Genomic DNA, 15,929 nt, shown 5'->3' with positions numbered 1-15,929 from the left:
GGAGCTTCTTCCTCATCACCCAAAACAGCACATGAGATGGGAGCACCCGGTCTTCAAGAAGTTTTTTTTTTCCTCTATTAAGAAATCTGACTCACTCCCCATTTGTGTCCATTCCGACCTCCCCCTTTTTTTAAGCTACCAACGATCTAACCTCCATTCTGTTCCTAAATAATGGTGCTGCAGACAAAGCTATAAAGGAAAGTATGAACTGAAGATTCGAAGTATAGAAGGAATGAGAAGGTACATTAAACAGTATACCTATTGACATACAAGTAGGTAATACAACATACACAAACCACCTGGACTTTTATTGTCAGCAATAGATACCGTACTCTCCACAACACAAATACATTCATCCTATTGCACATATACAGACCTAAAATCAGAACAAAATCAACATCAGAAATAAAATAAAGCAGAGACCTGAAAAACTGGGGCACGACCCAAACTTCTCCAGCATAGCACTGTAAACATAAAGAGGGCTAAAAATTAGAACAACCTGAAGACAAAATCCTTTATTAAACCATTGAGCCCCCCAGAAAAGCCTTTGTAGCAACCAGACGCCTCAGCTTTCAACTTATTTGTATCTGCCATAAATTGGACAAAACCATGCACAGATTTCAGACAAAAAATTGCCAAACCAATGGGGAATATTCCATCAACATTGGAAATTCTATAATTAGCTGTTGAGAAAGACAAGAAGTTAATCTACGTAAATCAGCTGGGAATTTCATCCTTGGACAAGTCTCTAAAAATACATAAAGTTTCATATCTGAAAGCTAAAATAGTTTCCACACATGGAAGAGTCACTGCTGGTTTTCATTCTGTTGCAGTAAACTATTTCTGCATGTAGAAATCTGCATTAAAAACACATGGAGGAATGTATTACTAATCCTTCAAAGAAAACTAACACCTTCCTTATAATGCTCTACAAATTTCACTCTGCTCCAAACACTGAAATAATTTTGAGAACACAGTTAATGGGAGGGGCAGATTCTGGTCTCTGAAGTTATTGGTAGCTTTTTCATTGACTTCAATGAGAACACATGGGCTCAATGTCCAAAATCAGACTATGTAATTCTAGGTGTTTTCCCAACTAATAGCTTGAGTGCTTTTTATACAGAAAAAAGTTGAAGGCAGCCACCCTACTGCACCACATTGTGCATGCAACTGAGAGGATGTGACAGTGAGGAAATACTCCTTTTCAAGCTTCAAACAGAGCTATTTGAACTAGGGATGTCAAAGTGTAGATGACTATACGATTAACCGATAAGTTAATCTCGTTGTCTACACACATTCTATGTATAAGAAGCAGAAAGGTGGGGTGCAGTAGGAGCCAGTGCTGGGGGGGGGGGGGGGGAAGCTGGCTAAAAAGCCCGTTCTCAGCACCAGCTCCATGGTGCCACTTTCCCCCTCACTGCTGCCTCCATGGGGGGAAGGAGAGCAGGGGAGGCTGTTGCGAAGCAGCCTCTGTCCACAGTGGCCCAAGCTCCCCGTGGACAGAGGCTGCTCTGTGGGATGCAGAGCAGCCTCTGCCACGGTGAGCCTGGGCCCACTGCAGGCAGAGTTGCTTCGCGGAAGCAGCCCCGTCCGCATAGAGGTCTGAGCTCCCCACGGATAGTCAGCTCTGCAGGGAGCTCGGACCTCCCCACGGACAGGGGCTGCTGCCATCCCACACTGCTGCCTCTGTATCAGAGGCAGCAGCGCAGGGCAGCAAGCAGCCAATCCTGATACAGAGGTAACAGCGCAGGCTGGCAGGAGGCTCCCCAGGAGTGAGGTCGGATTGCACTGCCTGCCAGCCCTACCCCGAAAGACTACTGAATAGTCATGTAACCACTAAGATTTCATGCAATTACACGACTATTCAATTACACTATATCTATCATCCCTAATTTGAACAGTGGAGAAATGGGGAACAAAAGAAACTATTTTGACAGCCCCCCTCTAGCTATTAAATGTATAAATGGAGTGGTCACTCCCAACCTATATCCCATGTGTCTGAGATCAGGATGCTCATGGTTTTCTGGGAAGCTGAAGGGAACAGAACACCCAAACCTGCAATTCTTTGATGCCTGAAGTGATTTTTTCTCATGCAGTCTAAATGCCATGCGGATGACTACTTCAGCAATGCTGACTGATTTGACTGCAGATGTAGCTGTAAACAGGATTGGAAGCTTTGCTCCCGGAGCAGCAGAAAATTGTTACACAACAAACAATTCCACTCCATGCAGAAAGATGCTGGCCAAGAGACCCTGACCACAGAAGTGCTTTTCGGAATTACACTGGGAATATTAGACATTTATAACAGCCACAATTGATTTTCTACAAGGAGCCAGATGAGCAAGTGTTCTTGCAGCACAGGGGCTAATAATTAACTCAAGTTAAACACAGCAAGTTGAAAAGGGAATATTTGTTTATAGCATTTAACCCAATGCATCTGCCACAAAACCCAGGACTGATGGTGTTCAGGACTTTGACTCAAGCTCCAAGAGGGAGCTGAGATTCTTCCAGAATGCACCTGAATGCTTAATCCAGTCCCCTATCACCAGTCTGAAGAATGGATTTCTGCAGTCAGTCATGCTGCAAGATATAAAGCAATAGGCACCTACAGCTCCTGTAGAAACTGTTCCCAGGCCTCACATACTTTCAAAGTTTACATACACATAAAGGAGGGGACATCTGACTCCACCACTGGGCAAGTTCCATCAAGCCTAAGCAGCAGAAGAAAGGTGTGTCGAAAAGCCTCACGCAGGTAGCTCTGAGTGAAACAGCAAAATGCCACAAATGTCATCTTTTAAATATAAATTCTGGGGGTTGACCATGCAGCCATAGCATAGGAACCGCTTTCCCTGACCTCCATGGGAGCAGCTCCGATGCTATGGCTGTAAAATCAGGCCCTTCTTATTGCATTTCACTCCTGCTAATGCACTACACCATGGCAAGGCACCAACAGATGGGGAGCAGCAGCTCTGCAGGGAACAGCTGCATCCGCATAGGCCTGAGGGAGGTTGTGCCCAACCCAAACATCGGCAGCATTTCCTCACAGGCAGTCTTGTAACAGAGGTTTCCAGTGCTAAGACACTAAACTGCTACCCTCATAGCCAGAATCAGCTTCCAAAGGGATACGTTTGGTCAGAAAGAAGACTCCTCCTCTAGGCTAGTAAGTTAATACATTCCTACTGGGGAAAGGGGACTGATACACAAAGGACACATCAAAAAGCATCTCTGATGTTTTTCAGCTGCCGGACAGCCAAGTCAACAGGCAGGTTGAATTTCAAGTTGCTCAGGCGGCTGAGAATGTTAAGTGCGCTCTCAAAGCCTGTGTTGGCCATGTAGCTCCAGGGCTGATAATGAGCGTGTATTAGCTCCCCAGATTTGCAGATCAGATTCACCCAGGAGACGAGGCGCTGCTCGTTCAATGCCATACACACCAGGGCTTTCAGTTCAGAATCCGCGCTGCGCTTGAATGGATCGTGCTCTGTGAGGACAGTGTGAACAGCCGTCAACAGGCTCTGCTTGGGGGTAACGGTGATGCCTCCTGTCACAGGAAGGGCAAAAGACTGGGAGAGCTTGCGTGCCGGGGACTCCACAAAGGCGCGGCCGTTCTTGGCATTGTAATACTTCACAAAGAGCTCCCAGGGGTGCATGGTCTGTGGTGACGAGGTAAATGCAGGAATCAGACATGCAATGGGTGCCAACACCAAGCTCATGCCTTGAGAAGAGGCACAGAGCCCGTGAGCCATCAGGTCTCGGATGGCAACAGTCAGCTCCTTCCTCACGGCCAGAGTCAGCTCATCTCTCCCTCCTAAGGGGACATCCTGCATGGTGGAGTAGCTGAGCTCACGATCCTGGAGCTGGTACGTCAGTGCCAGCTGCCTCACTTGGTCTACAGACAGTTCCAGTTTCTTAATTAAGGGAGAATAGTCCTTATTGGCCTGGTCCTTCTGCCAGAGCGTGCGGGGGATCTGACCAGTCGCACAGCCAAACTGACTGACAGCGAATATCTGCAGCACAGCAAGCATGCGGCGCATAAGGTGCAGGCCTGTTTCTCGCATCTTTCTGGCGTCCTCTGGGTTCACTGGTTGGTTAGGGAAAGAAGAAGTGTGGTTATTACAGAATCAGATCGATCAATGCTTGCTCCTATCCACAGAGAGCTCTTCACCCTCTCCACTAGGGGATGCACTGGCTATGGTGCTGCTGGTTGGGTGATTCCTACCGCCTTGCTCAAGAGACAGCGGCAGCATTTCATACTCTTGCAAACTGGAAAATGGGGCCTCAGACATTCATGCGTCCCATTCTCACACCGCATCATCCACTGTAAACCATGTGGCAGAGAAGGAATCCTACTATGGCTGCTCTTTCAGCAGGTACAAGTGACCACAGTAGAATTTCAAGATCTCTAGGGAGTGGGGAAGGGGGTTTCAGGCTGATCTGTGGATATTTACAGGATGCCAGAAGCTTTTGTGGAAGAAAAGTTGTGCAGAGAACTAGTTACCACAGGGAATAAATTGTCCTGATCACTCCAGAACCCAGGACCAAATCAAGCTCTTAACTGAGTGATCTCATTGTAATCTATAAGGAACAATAGATCCACGAGCAAGAGATTTCTGCTGATGAGAAGACCAGGACTAGGCCAGATGGAAGTATGCAGGCCAAGACTGGGTATGTCAGGAAAGACTGCATGGTACCTTTTGTGCATTGTCTGCTGCTAGATAATTACTGGGAGCCCTTCATTTGTGTCAAAAAGCAATCCGATCCTTCAATGTGTTGGTGCACATTCACTGTACGATCACACTGGCCAGCAGGGAAAGGTATGAGTTTAAAAAATGAGGTTTCTGGCTAATTGGGCTGGATCAATGAGAGGGTAAGGGAAATCACTCAACACAGGAAAAACAACACTGAATTTATAAAGCAATAGGATGCCAGTTCCCGCAGGTTGGAAGTCACCTGAAAAAAAAAGGAGAAGCAATAAGAACCAAACATGTGTCAATTTCCCACCTCTGTTATTCCCATGATGCAACCTGGCATTTGGTTTGTAGGGGCCGCTTCCAGGCTTTCTGCCTGAACATTCACAGGGTCCATCCTCCACCTGGCCAGGGCTCCCGACTTCATCTAGAATGAAGAACCCACAATGACAACAGGTTGTTATTCTGCATCCTCATGTCAGCTGGAAGATCTAGGCTACATATCTCATGCTGTAAGGCAGTACTGCCTCATATTCCTCTACACAGGGGGCACCCTCCTGCCTCTCTGCATCACGCCTCTCAGTGTCCCAGGTTCTCCATACGCTATGGTCTCACCATGGAGAAGTCCATACACCAATGAGCAACCTTCCTGGTTATCTAAGCCAAACCCAGCACTGACCCTGAATGAAGTTGATGAACATCTCCAGGTCTCGTATTTGGGTCTTCAGCTGTTCTACCAACTGCTCCTTCACCCTCGCTGGATTCACAATCTGGGCAACAGCTGCATCTACTTGCTGCCGCAGCTCCTCGGGGGACAGTGATGCGACATCCTCATTCAGGTTCATATCCAGCTTCTTTATTAATTCCTCTATAACAACCTGCAGAACATTACATCTATTGAGTGGCATGTTCCCATGTGGCCCTCCCAGCTGCGGAGCCAGAATGCTGCTTTCACTGACCAGGGATATGAAAGGTTGACCCGTAAGTATCACCCTGAACCAGTGATACTTACCGATTCTGATTAACTGGTGGGGGCTGGAGCAGCTCTCCATCTGCTATGGGCAGGGGTTGCTCCAGCCCTCCGGGGCCTGCCTCAGCCTGAGCACATCACAGGCAGGGCAGCCCGTCGGCAGTGGTCCGGGTGTCCGGAGCAGCTACTGTCTGCAGCAACCCGGGCGAGTAGCATCTCCCCCTCCCCCTTAACTAGTTAACCTTCACATTTAACCAGTTAACCAATTAAACGGGATTTTACATCCCTATCACTGACCCACAAGTTCATTTGGGGTGAAGCTAATCCAGGCTTTATTCTGTCCATTAACAGTAAATTGTAGTAGTCCCTACGGATGATACTCATGGGTACAGAAAGAGTTATGATGATGTTTTACAGCTGCCTGAATCAGCTCTGGCCACATGCTAGCATTCTCAAAGAGGCACCATAAGAAAGTCGTTAAGGGCCCAGGCAGAGAACCCAAAGGCTTTACCCGCTGTCTTTCCATGACCACGGACTGTGGTAGTGAATCATAGCTGCCCTCTTGGTAAGCAAAGGTCTCCAAGTCATCTAGCTGCGTCTTGAGCTGCGTGATTAGCTCTCGCTGCTTCTCCTTCCGGGCCTCGATTCGCTCCTGATTCTCAGCCTAAAACCAGTTTGTAGGAAAATAGTAATAGAAGTGTAGCCGTGTTAGTCTGGTGTAGCTGAAGCAAAATGCAGGACTATGTAGCACTTTAAAGATTAACATGATGGTTTATTAGATGATGAGCTTTCGTGGGCCAGACCCACTTCCTCAGACCAAAGATCTGAGGAAGTGGGTCTGGCCCACGAAAGCTCATCATCTAATAAACCATCTTGTTAGTCTTTAAAGCACTACATAGTCCTGCATTTTGTAGGAAAAGAAACTGAACATTCCACTCATAGCCAAAGCCCTGGAGACAGGACTGTGACACAAGTCCACCTTACAGCCCATGCAACTAGTGAATTCTGGGCACCCTCACTGACAAGAGGCTCAATCATCACCTCTGTACAAAAGCAGCATTTCAGAAGGCGTTTTGCACCCTCCCATTCTAGTTTCACTAGACAGAAACCACCTCAAGTAGAGAATTTTGGTGTAAGCAGCCAGATGATCATGTCTCGGAAACTTCTGGAGCTCTTACACATCTCAGAGTGAAGCATTAGCCTGACACCGTGCCCTATGTAATGAAGGGTCAGGGCGCTGTACATAGGTTAACATTGTATGTAGCTCTCTCATGGTTAGTGCTGGACTCCCAGAAAACACAAGGTCTCAGCATTGCTTTGGATGCAGTTGCACTACATGTGGACGTGCTTTGCCAGGCCCTGAAAGCTACACAGTTTCAGCTGCCAGATCTTCCTGATACCATTCTACAATCACAAACTGCATGGCACTTTATCTTGGTGTCCCCTGAAGGGGATTTCAGGCCTAGGCTTTCTGGATAATGCACTAGACTTGCACACAAGTGAAATCAATGCAACCCATTATTTCTCAATCAAATGGAAGTTTTTATATTGAAAGTGGCACTTACCAAGCCCTCCAGGTATTAAGCATGGAATAAAAAGCAGAACATATTCAATTACATTCTAAACTAGATTAGGGTTTGGTTTGAGTATTTTTCCCCCAAATAAAGGAGCTGAAATTTTATTTATTTAAATAAAACCTCATTATCCCACAGACATTTGGGATCCTTCTGAATTGCACACTAAGTCAATTAGTGCGAAGACTGAAAACCCTGTTCTCTGCTCCTGCATGGAAATTAAGGGTAATGAAGCAAGTGGCTGAACTGGACTTGGCAAGCAGCACTACTACCTACAGGCAGAATGAGAGGGAGGGCAAGAGTTCATCCAAGAGCCAGAGCCCATTCCGCTCACCACTGCCAGCCCAGGGCAATAAACAAGCGAGGTTAAAATGGGGCATTTTTAAAACAGCAGATGGGCAGGAAATTGCCACTGGTCAAAGGTTGGGTGTACGAGACTGGAACGGGAATGAAAGACTCGTGACAGTATCCTACTTAAAAACTGATTCATTTGCAAAGCAGCAGCATGAACAGCGAGGGTGCGGATGAAGCTTCTTTGCTTCTAGGAGTAGCAGAAAGTCCCTGCCTGCTAGTTTTAGTGATGTGATAGTGGCAGAGCAGGTGTTATCAAAACTTTTAACATTTTAAAAAAGGAAAATGGCAATCACTCAGACTTCCTACGTGCCAAGAGGCAGCAACATTTCCATTGAGCCTCCCTGCCCCTCTCCTCCAGCGCATGGCTCGGTGCACAGGGCTTGCTCTGATGCTGACCCAGGCATAATTTGCTATGACACACCTTGTTCTTTGTGCATTAGGAAAAGGTGGAAAGGGGTGTGGAACTGTAAATACAATCTGACACCTGTACAGATAAAAATGAAGACTGTCAACTTCCCCGTTCTGATGCTAACGGAAAGGGAACATTAATGCAGGAGGCTAACATGCAGGTATTAACACTGTGTAAAGACCAAGCATGAGAAGTCTATGTCAGGGGTTCTCAAACTTGCAGCACAACCACCTTCTGACAACAGAAATTACTACACAAGCCCAGGAAGGGGGGACTGAAGCCTGAGCCTGTCCAAGCCCTGCTGCCCTAAGCAAGGGTGGGCGAAGCCAAAGCCCCATTGCCCTGGGAAGACTGAGGAAGCAAAGTCCAAACCCAAGGGCTTCAGCCCCAGGAAGGGGGCCTGTAACTTGAGCCCTGCTTCCCAGAGCTGAAGTCCTTGAGGTTTGGCTTCTGCCTTGCACCCCAATCATATCTAAGCCAGTGCTGGTGACCCCATTAAAATCCTGTTTAATTGTTTAACCGGTTAACCAATTAAAGGGGGCGCGGGCAGGGGGTACCACTCCAGCCCCTGCCTGTTGAGCACCCAGGGCATATCACAGAGGGTACATTTAAACTACATTCTATTTTTGAAAGTGAAAGTAGCCTGGATGCGTTGTTTTTTTCAGGAAAAAAAACCCTTTTTAAAAAAAACCACATAAGCCTAATTTTAAGGAAGAGCGGGGTTTTTTTTTGTTTTTTCAAAAAAAGTTTTTTTTCCCCCAGGAAAAAATGTGTCCAGACTACTTTCACTTTTGAAAGTGAGATCGGAAGAAGATATGCAAATTCCCGTGGAATCTGCATATCCTTTTTCGAAAACAGAACATAGTCTAGACATAGCCAGAGAGAGGCTGGAGCAGTCTCCTGCCAGAGGCAGTCAGGGAGCTGCTCCAGCCACCACAGGTTAACCCGTTAATCTTTCACATTCCTAGTCACAACCCACATGAGCAGGGCTCATCAAGTGGGGGCGAGCCCCGCGCGCCAGCCACACGGTTCGGCACATTACGCATGCCCAGACCGCATTGCACGGCTGTGCCGGCTTGTAATCTACTCGCCCATGATTACACTAATTGTTAAGCCCTGCACATGAGAACCACTGAAATTCACATGGCTGCTGTACCTTGAGTGTCTTGTACTAGCCCTGGGAATACTAGCAGACCAGGCAGAATCCTATATCCTACAAAGTGCCCTATCACTTCAGCTTCCTCCAGATGGAGATTGCTGGGCGCCCTGTAACTTTCTCATCTCAACTGGGCATTTCATGGCTGAGGTGCTAAAGTGAACATTCACATTAAGAGTCAGTCCATACAAGTGTAAGAAAGCCCTGTGCATGCATGTTAAACAGTGCTTTAGCCCAAGAACAGATGGTCCATTATATGGGCATTAACAGTCTGCCCACATTTGCACACATTGGATTAAAGCCTTTTCAAATAAGGTGTGAATTTTGGGTCCTTTGACCGTGAATGAATTCCCCATAAACCACACAATTCAGAAAATCATGTAGTGCAAGCAGTGTCATTCCATTTATGTGGGTGTGACAAAGGTGTACCTAGCATCCATGACTCATGAGAAAAACATACTCAGTATGTGACAAGCAGAAAGACAGCAAGGAAGTGTGACCTACTGCAGTCATTCTAACTTTTACTGAGTTCTCTGCATCTCTCCCCCTCCTCGCCCCCTTGCCCCGAGACAGACCATGCTGCTGCTGCTGCTGAGGGTATATCCGTGCTTTAGAAGCACAGCTGCAGCTATGTCCTTCTCGATGACACTTCCTAAAGGAAAGGACTGGCGTCACCAGCAAATCCTCTCCCCACCCCACTCTGAGGCAGTCACCATTCTAATCTAAAGTGACTCCAATCACTTGAAGGCACGTCTGTTTGAACAGCTGTTTGGAGAGCAATTGCAAAGCCTAAACTGAGGTTGGGTCTACACTTGGACTTGCTTGACTAAGCTTTTATCATTGAGGGTGCTTAACATTCTCCCTCTCCCGAATCAGTTTTGCCTCAGCAAGCGTACCTGTGAATCCTGCTTTGTCGGCAAGAACACTTTCCTGTCCAGAAAACAAAAGCTGCTCATAGAGGGAAGAAGAATTTTGTCAGCAAAAGTGCAAACAGCATTCATACATGCTGACTTTTACCAACAGGACTATGTCAACAGAGACTTGTTCCTAACAGCTGGTTGAACAGACACATCCTTAGGTAACCCCAAAGGCTCTGAGACCACTAGAGAGAGTAAAGTCTGTTCTACAGGATCAGCTAAGAGCCAGTTAGCTTTTAGCTCATGCAGTAGAGGCTCATAGCTTTTAACCCCTAAAGTCCTAGGCTCAATCCAGCCTGCAGACATTACACTTAGACACTTCCTAGCCCACTAGTAAATGCACCCCTCACCCTACTCCCTGGCAGTCGCTGTTCTAACCTAAAGTGACTCCAATCACCTGAAGACACACATCAAATCGCAAGTCGAGAGAGCCATTGCTGGCTATGTTGTGCATTTGGTGTTTTGTGCACAGCCCGTTCCCCTCCACCCACACACACGTTTGCGGGGTTTCACGCAGCAGCAGGGGAGGGGGGGGAAGCTTGCCAGGCCGGAGGGTGTCGGGGGGCGGACCCCACCCTGCTCTGGCACTGCCCAGCTGTGGCGCGACCCCTCCCCCCTGGGCGCGGGGGGCGAGCCTAGGCCTCGGGTCCGGCCCCCGCCCGCACTCACCGGGGCCTCCCCGAGCCCGTCCCCCAGCGCGGCCGGGCAGCCGCGGAAGGCGAAGTCCTCGAGGTCGCGCAGGAGCCGCTGCTGCTCGGCGGGCCCGGCCCGCGCCACCTGGCGGAGCCGGAACTGCACCTGGGCGAAGTGCGAGGCCAGCGCCAGCAGGGCCCCGTGCAGGCGGCGGCGCTCGGCGCGGAGCCGCGGCAGCGAGCGGGGCGAGCCCCCCGGCGAGCCCGGCCCCGACCCGCACGGGTCCCCGGCCTCGCCCTCGGCCGCCTCCCCCACCGGGGCCCAGCGCTCGCCGGGCCCCAGCGCGCCGCCCTCCGCCTCCATGGCCCGGCCGCCGCTAGCGGGGCCGCTCGCCCGCCGCCGCCATCTTGCCGGAAGCGCGCCCAGCCGGGGGCGCCGCTTCCGGGCAACGGGACGGGGTTTGTGAGCGAAGAGGCGGGGCCGTGGCGGGGTTTAACGCCATGAGGGCGGGGCTTGTTAAGGGGGCGGGGTTTGTGCGCATGGGGGCGGGGTTAATGCACATTGAGGGGGTTGTGAAGGGGCGGGGCTTATGGGCATGGGGCGGGGGCATATAAGGGGGCGTGTTTTGTGCGCATGGGGGCGGGGTTTATGCACATAGAGGGGGTTGCGAAGGGGCGGGGCTTATGGGCATGGGGCAGGGGCTTGTTAAGGGGCGGGGTTTGTGTGCATGGGGGCGGGTGGTTTATGCACATTGAGGGGGTTGTGAAGGGGCGGGGCTTATGGGCATGGGGCGGAGGCTTGTTAAGGGGGCGGGGTTTGTGCGCATGGGGGCGGGGTTAATGCACATTGAGGGGGTTGTGAAGGGGCGGGGCTTATGGGCATGGGGCGGGAGCTCGTGATAGGAGTTGGGTTTAGGCCCCAACTTACTCCTGGATAAACTAGTTCGGTCAAATGTACCCTTGGCCCCGCCCCCTGCCCTGGGCTAACCTCTTATGCGCCCCCAGCCCACCTTTTGCAGTCCCCCCAGGGCTCATCCCTGCCCCCCCCTTGCCTGGTTGGCCCACTTCCTCCCCCCATCCATGCTCTTCCCCACCCCATTCCCGCCAGGTGGCTCTTCCCTTGGTCCCTAGTCCCTGGGGCCGGGCTGAAAGGCTAGCACAGCTGGCAGGATGCATAGGGAGCAAAGGGAATGGGGGGAGTGGCTGCTGTTCAGCTCAGCCCGCCTAGTGCATCTCGCACCAGAGGTGGCTGCACTTCTGTGTCAGGTGAAGCAGGCCCCTGTGCAAGGGGTTTGTAAAGTCCTTTCAGATGGATGATGTCATTAATTATACTATGCAACTTGTGGTAGCACTTGGGGTGCACTGCCCCCCTGCACCCCCCAAAAAATGTTAATTGCTAAATGGGATGCCCTCACATCAGGGGGTGCGTCTAGACCGGCAAGATTTTGCGCAAAAGCAGCCGCTTTTGTGCAAAAACTTGCCAGCTGTCTACACTGGCTGCTTGAATTTGCGCACGAGCACTGACGTTCTAATGTAAGAATTCAGTGCTTCTTGCGCAAATACTTTGACGCTCCCACTCAGGGATAAGCCCTCTTGCACAAGAATACTTGCGCAAGAGGGCCAGTGTAGACAGGCACCTTAATTTTTTGCACAAGAAAGCCCCAATGGCTAAAATGGCCATCGGGGCCTTCTTGCGAAAAGCGCGTCTATACTGGGCATGGATGCTTTTGTGCAAAAGCACTTTTTGCGCAAAAGCATCCATGCCAATCTAGACGCTCTTTTGCAGACATACTTTTAATGGAAAAACTTTTCCGTTAAAAGTATTTCCGCAAAATCATGCCAGTCTAGATGCAGCCCAGGAGTGTAGCTATGGGTGAGCCTGAATGGGCCCCAACCCATCCACTTTGCATCCAGGTCCACCCAAATCAGCACTGGAGTCCCCCAAATCCATAGGCTGGGACTCCTGATCCCAGCTAGGTGTCTGTCAGCCTGGCTGCATAGCTCTCCTGTCGGCGCCACACACTGCTGGCCCAGTCTCCTGTCCCCAGTGCTAGCCCTGTGGGAGGTGTGCTTCATGGCGAGAGCCCTGCAAATCCGTAGATAGCCACTTTATTTCCACATTTGCGGACATGGGTGCGAATCGCCATGGCTCATTTTTGCAAATACAGATACGAATGTGGATACCAAATTTTTCATCTGTGCAGGGCTCTACTCGTGGGGGAACATCTGGGCAGCGCTAGTGCTGGGACCCGAAACTGGGGCAGAAGCATGCGGCAGGCTGGCAGGAGAGCAGACACTGAGCTGGAGATGGGAGGCGTGTGTGGAGTTCAAGCCTCAGTGGAGTCCCCCTCTACTCCATGGGTGCACCCTGCAGCCCATGTGCCCAGTGAAAACTAGGCCCAGCTACGTTTCCTGTCCTCGTGACATCACTGCCCCGCATGCCCCTTCCATGCCCCTTTGGGTCCCCCCTGCTGGCACCAGTCACACCTGGTAGGGGGTCACAGACAGGCTAAGCACACCTTGTAAATACGAGGGCTTCCCCCTTGCCCCCACTAGCTCCATGTGCATCAGTGTCCCAGCCTGCTCTATTTCAGGGACTCCTTGCAACCCCCACCATACTGCCTCCCTTTGCGGGGGTTTTGTGTGCTTCCCCCCATGTTAGGGTCTTTGTGTCCCTCCGTTCCCTGCTCTCTCATATGCCAGGAGCTCTGTGTGCCTGCCATGTCCCCCTCTCTCCCACCCTCCCCCATGCCAGGAGCTCTGTGTGCCTGCCATGTCCCCCTCCCTCCCACCCTCTCCCATGCCAGGAGCTCTGTGTGCCTGCCATGTCCCCCTCCCTCCCACCCTCCCCCATGCCAGGAGCTCTGTGTGCCCTTGATTCTCCCCTTCTCTTCACTCCCTGCCTGGGTCCCCCATTCTTCACCTGCCAGGGGTTTTGTGTTGCCTCCCATATACCCCTTCCCGCATGCCAGGGACTTTATGGGCCATCTCCTTCCCCCCTTTCCTCCCCCAGAAGGGCTTGCAAAAGCAGTTTGCTTAGCCTCTAAGAGGAGCTGCTTAGGTCACTCTGTAGCATCCTTTCCAGCTCATTAAGGAGATCCCAGACTGACAATGGTACAGCTGGCTCATCTCACCCACTCAGTTCTGTGCAGAAGGTTGACATGCCATTATGCAGCCCCGTGGAGTTTATGATTATTAAGGAAAATCAGAACATTTGAGATGTGTAACTAATAGTCCTGGTGCTCTAATTTTCACTTGTCACACTCACATGGGTGGTAGGTGCTTGTCTTCTAGGTATTTCCTGGGCGGGTATCATTGCAACTAGCTCTGGAGTACACATAACACACTCCACAATGTACACATCTAATCACATCGCAGAGGGTAACAAAGGAACTGACTTCGAAGTTGGTGGAGTTTTGGGGGGAGGAGTTTTCCTGTAAGGCACAGGGAGACACCTATTTTTTCCCCATGCCACAAATACAGTCATTCCAAAAGGCACCATGAAATGACCATTGTCTGGCTTGCCAGGAAGAAATTTGTTACTGTATTTGGTGCTGTTCTGGAGGACAATCAAAATATCCTGCACATCACACTTTACAATCAGTAACTAAAGGGTAAAATATGGAACCTACAGAATCAAGCCATTGGCAGTGAAAAATACCCTAGCGGAGAATGGCATATTGGGCCTCTCAGTCCCCTGTGATGAGTTAAAACAAACTTTCCATATAGTAATTTTGTTTCCGTTGCAGGCTGGCAGTAAATTACCTTTTCTTTGCTTTTGCAATTGAAATCAGGAGACTGACAGACTGTATGAGACAAAAACAGTTCCTGCCACCATGAGTCGCTGGGCCTTCGTTACAGGGGGAATTAATGAGAATTCCAGGTTAAAGGACTAAAGCAGGTCTCAAGCAGAGATTTTTCATTTTAAAGTTCACCCTCATTAAGACACAGATCTCAGCCAGCTGTCTTTTTGAAATGGCAATGGGAGAGTTTGCTACAAGAGAGGGTTTTTTTAAGCAAAGCTTTATGGAAGCAGCAATTGTAATTTATATGGTAATAGATGGGGCTGTCCCAGTGGGAGTGCATGTCCCAGATGATGAAGGGGGGGGAGGAACCCACCACTTAGGCCTGCAAGTTGGCTAGTTTGCCTACTGTTATGACTTGTTATTGTAGAAATGGAAGAAGATAAATGCTGTAGCCGGAAGGAAGCTAATGGTGCATGTTCTGCTTATGAACAGCAGACACATTCAACTGTAACAGGCACTTCTTAGGGGCTTCTCGTCTCCCCCCGCAACTTACAGACACGATGCTAGTCACCCTCCCTGGCTCAACACGGGGAAGGTCACACGGCAAAACCACGGAGCAGCCAGAAATGGGCAAACTTCCCAAACTTAGCTGCCTAAAATGTAGGGCCTCAATCCAGACTGAGGGGTTGGGTCAGAACCACTCCGCTAAAGAGTGCACCATCTGATGGCCAAGGCATGGCCACGGCCACTGCTTTGAACAGCGACAGGGACAAAGCCACGTTAGCAGGGGGGCCCTATGCAAGGCCCAGGAGGGGAGAAGGTGTTTTCCCCCATAGCTCTTGGTATGGACACTCCCCATCCTATTCACCTGAAGAGAACGACCAATCCTGGGGGGCAATCCAGGCCCACAATGAAGCAGCAGGTAAGGTGGTTTGTTGGGGCAGCAAACCATCAGTCCCTGTTTATCTGGGTAACTCTGGGCTGGCAGGGGGTGGGTGGACAGAAGCCCTAGTGCTACCTCTGGCTCCCATCCTTGGCATTAGGGCTGGGGATTGGAGGAACATAGTCACTGCCTCCCAGGAGCATCCTTCACTCCAGTCCAGCATCCTGCGTCTGAACCTTCAGAGGAAGCCACTGCTCACGAAGGCCAGAACTGTCATTCCCTGCCCTGCAGGAGATGGGTCTGGAGCTGGAGTCTGGATTCTTTCCCCCTGGTGTTTGTATCTCACCTGGCCTGGTGCACCTCACGTATCACGGCTAGCCAGCCCCTTGTGCCCTCAGTTCTCTCTCCAGGGTAAGCGAGCCAGGACCCACGTGCGCCAGGCTAAGCCAAGGGGGAAAGGGGCATCCCTAGTGTTTGTTTTCCCACTGTCAGCAGCACTCAGCCCAGCCACCGCAGGAGGCAAAGGGGGAGGCTCCGCTGTCTCCGCACCTCAATAGAGGGGGGGGGGGCTCTCACCTTGCTCAAGGCCGCAGGGCTGCTCTC

The 15,929-nt window shown here is 50.4% G+C and overlaps 1 protein-coding gene across 1 annotated transcript; it reads right to left on the bottom strand.

Moving 5' to 3' along the window:
* Positions 1 to 289: 289 nt before the first annotated feature.
* Positions 290 to 11,132, bottom strand: RUNDC1 (RUN domain containing 1). Its single transcript, XM_075911592.2, has 5 exons — positions 10,735 to 11,132; positions 6,167 to 6,319; positions 5,365 to 5,563; positions 4,999 to 5,112; positions 290 to 4,078 (listed from the first exon to the last, which is right to left on the bottom strand). The coding sequence occupies exons 1-5, from the start codon at positions 11,059 to 11,061 to the stop codon at positions 3,213 to 3,215; spliced, it is 1,659 nt and encodes a 552-aa protein (XP_075767707.1). The 5' UTR covers positions 11,062 to 11,132; the 3' UTR covers positions 290 to 3,212.
* Between the last annotated feature and the right edge of the window lie 4,797 nt (positions 11,133 to 15,929).

Source organism: Pelodiscus sinensis, chromosome 29, assembly GCF_052426305.1.
Source record: "Pelodiscus sinensis isolate ZL-2025 chromosome 29, ASM5242630v1, whole genome shotgun sequence".
Classification (NCBI taxonomy): domain Eukaryota; kingdom Metazoa; phylum Chordata; order Testudines; family Trionychidae; genus Pelodiscus; species Pelodiscus sinensis.
This window is presented reverse-complemented; position numbering and strand designations above follow the sequence as displayed.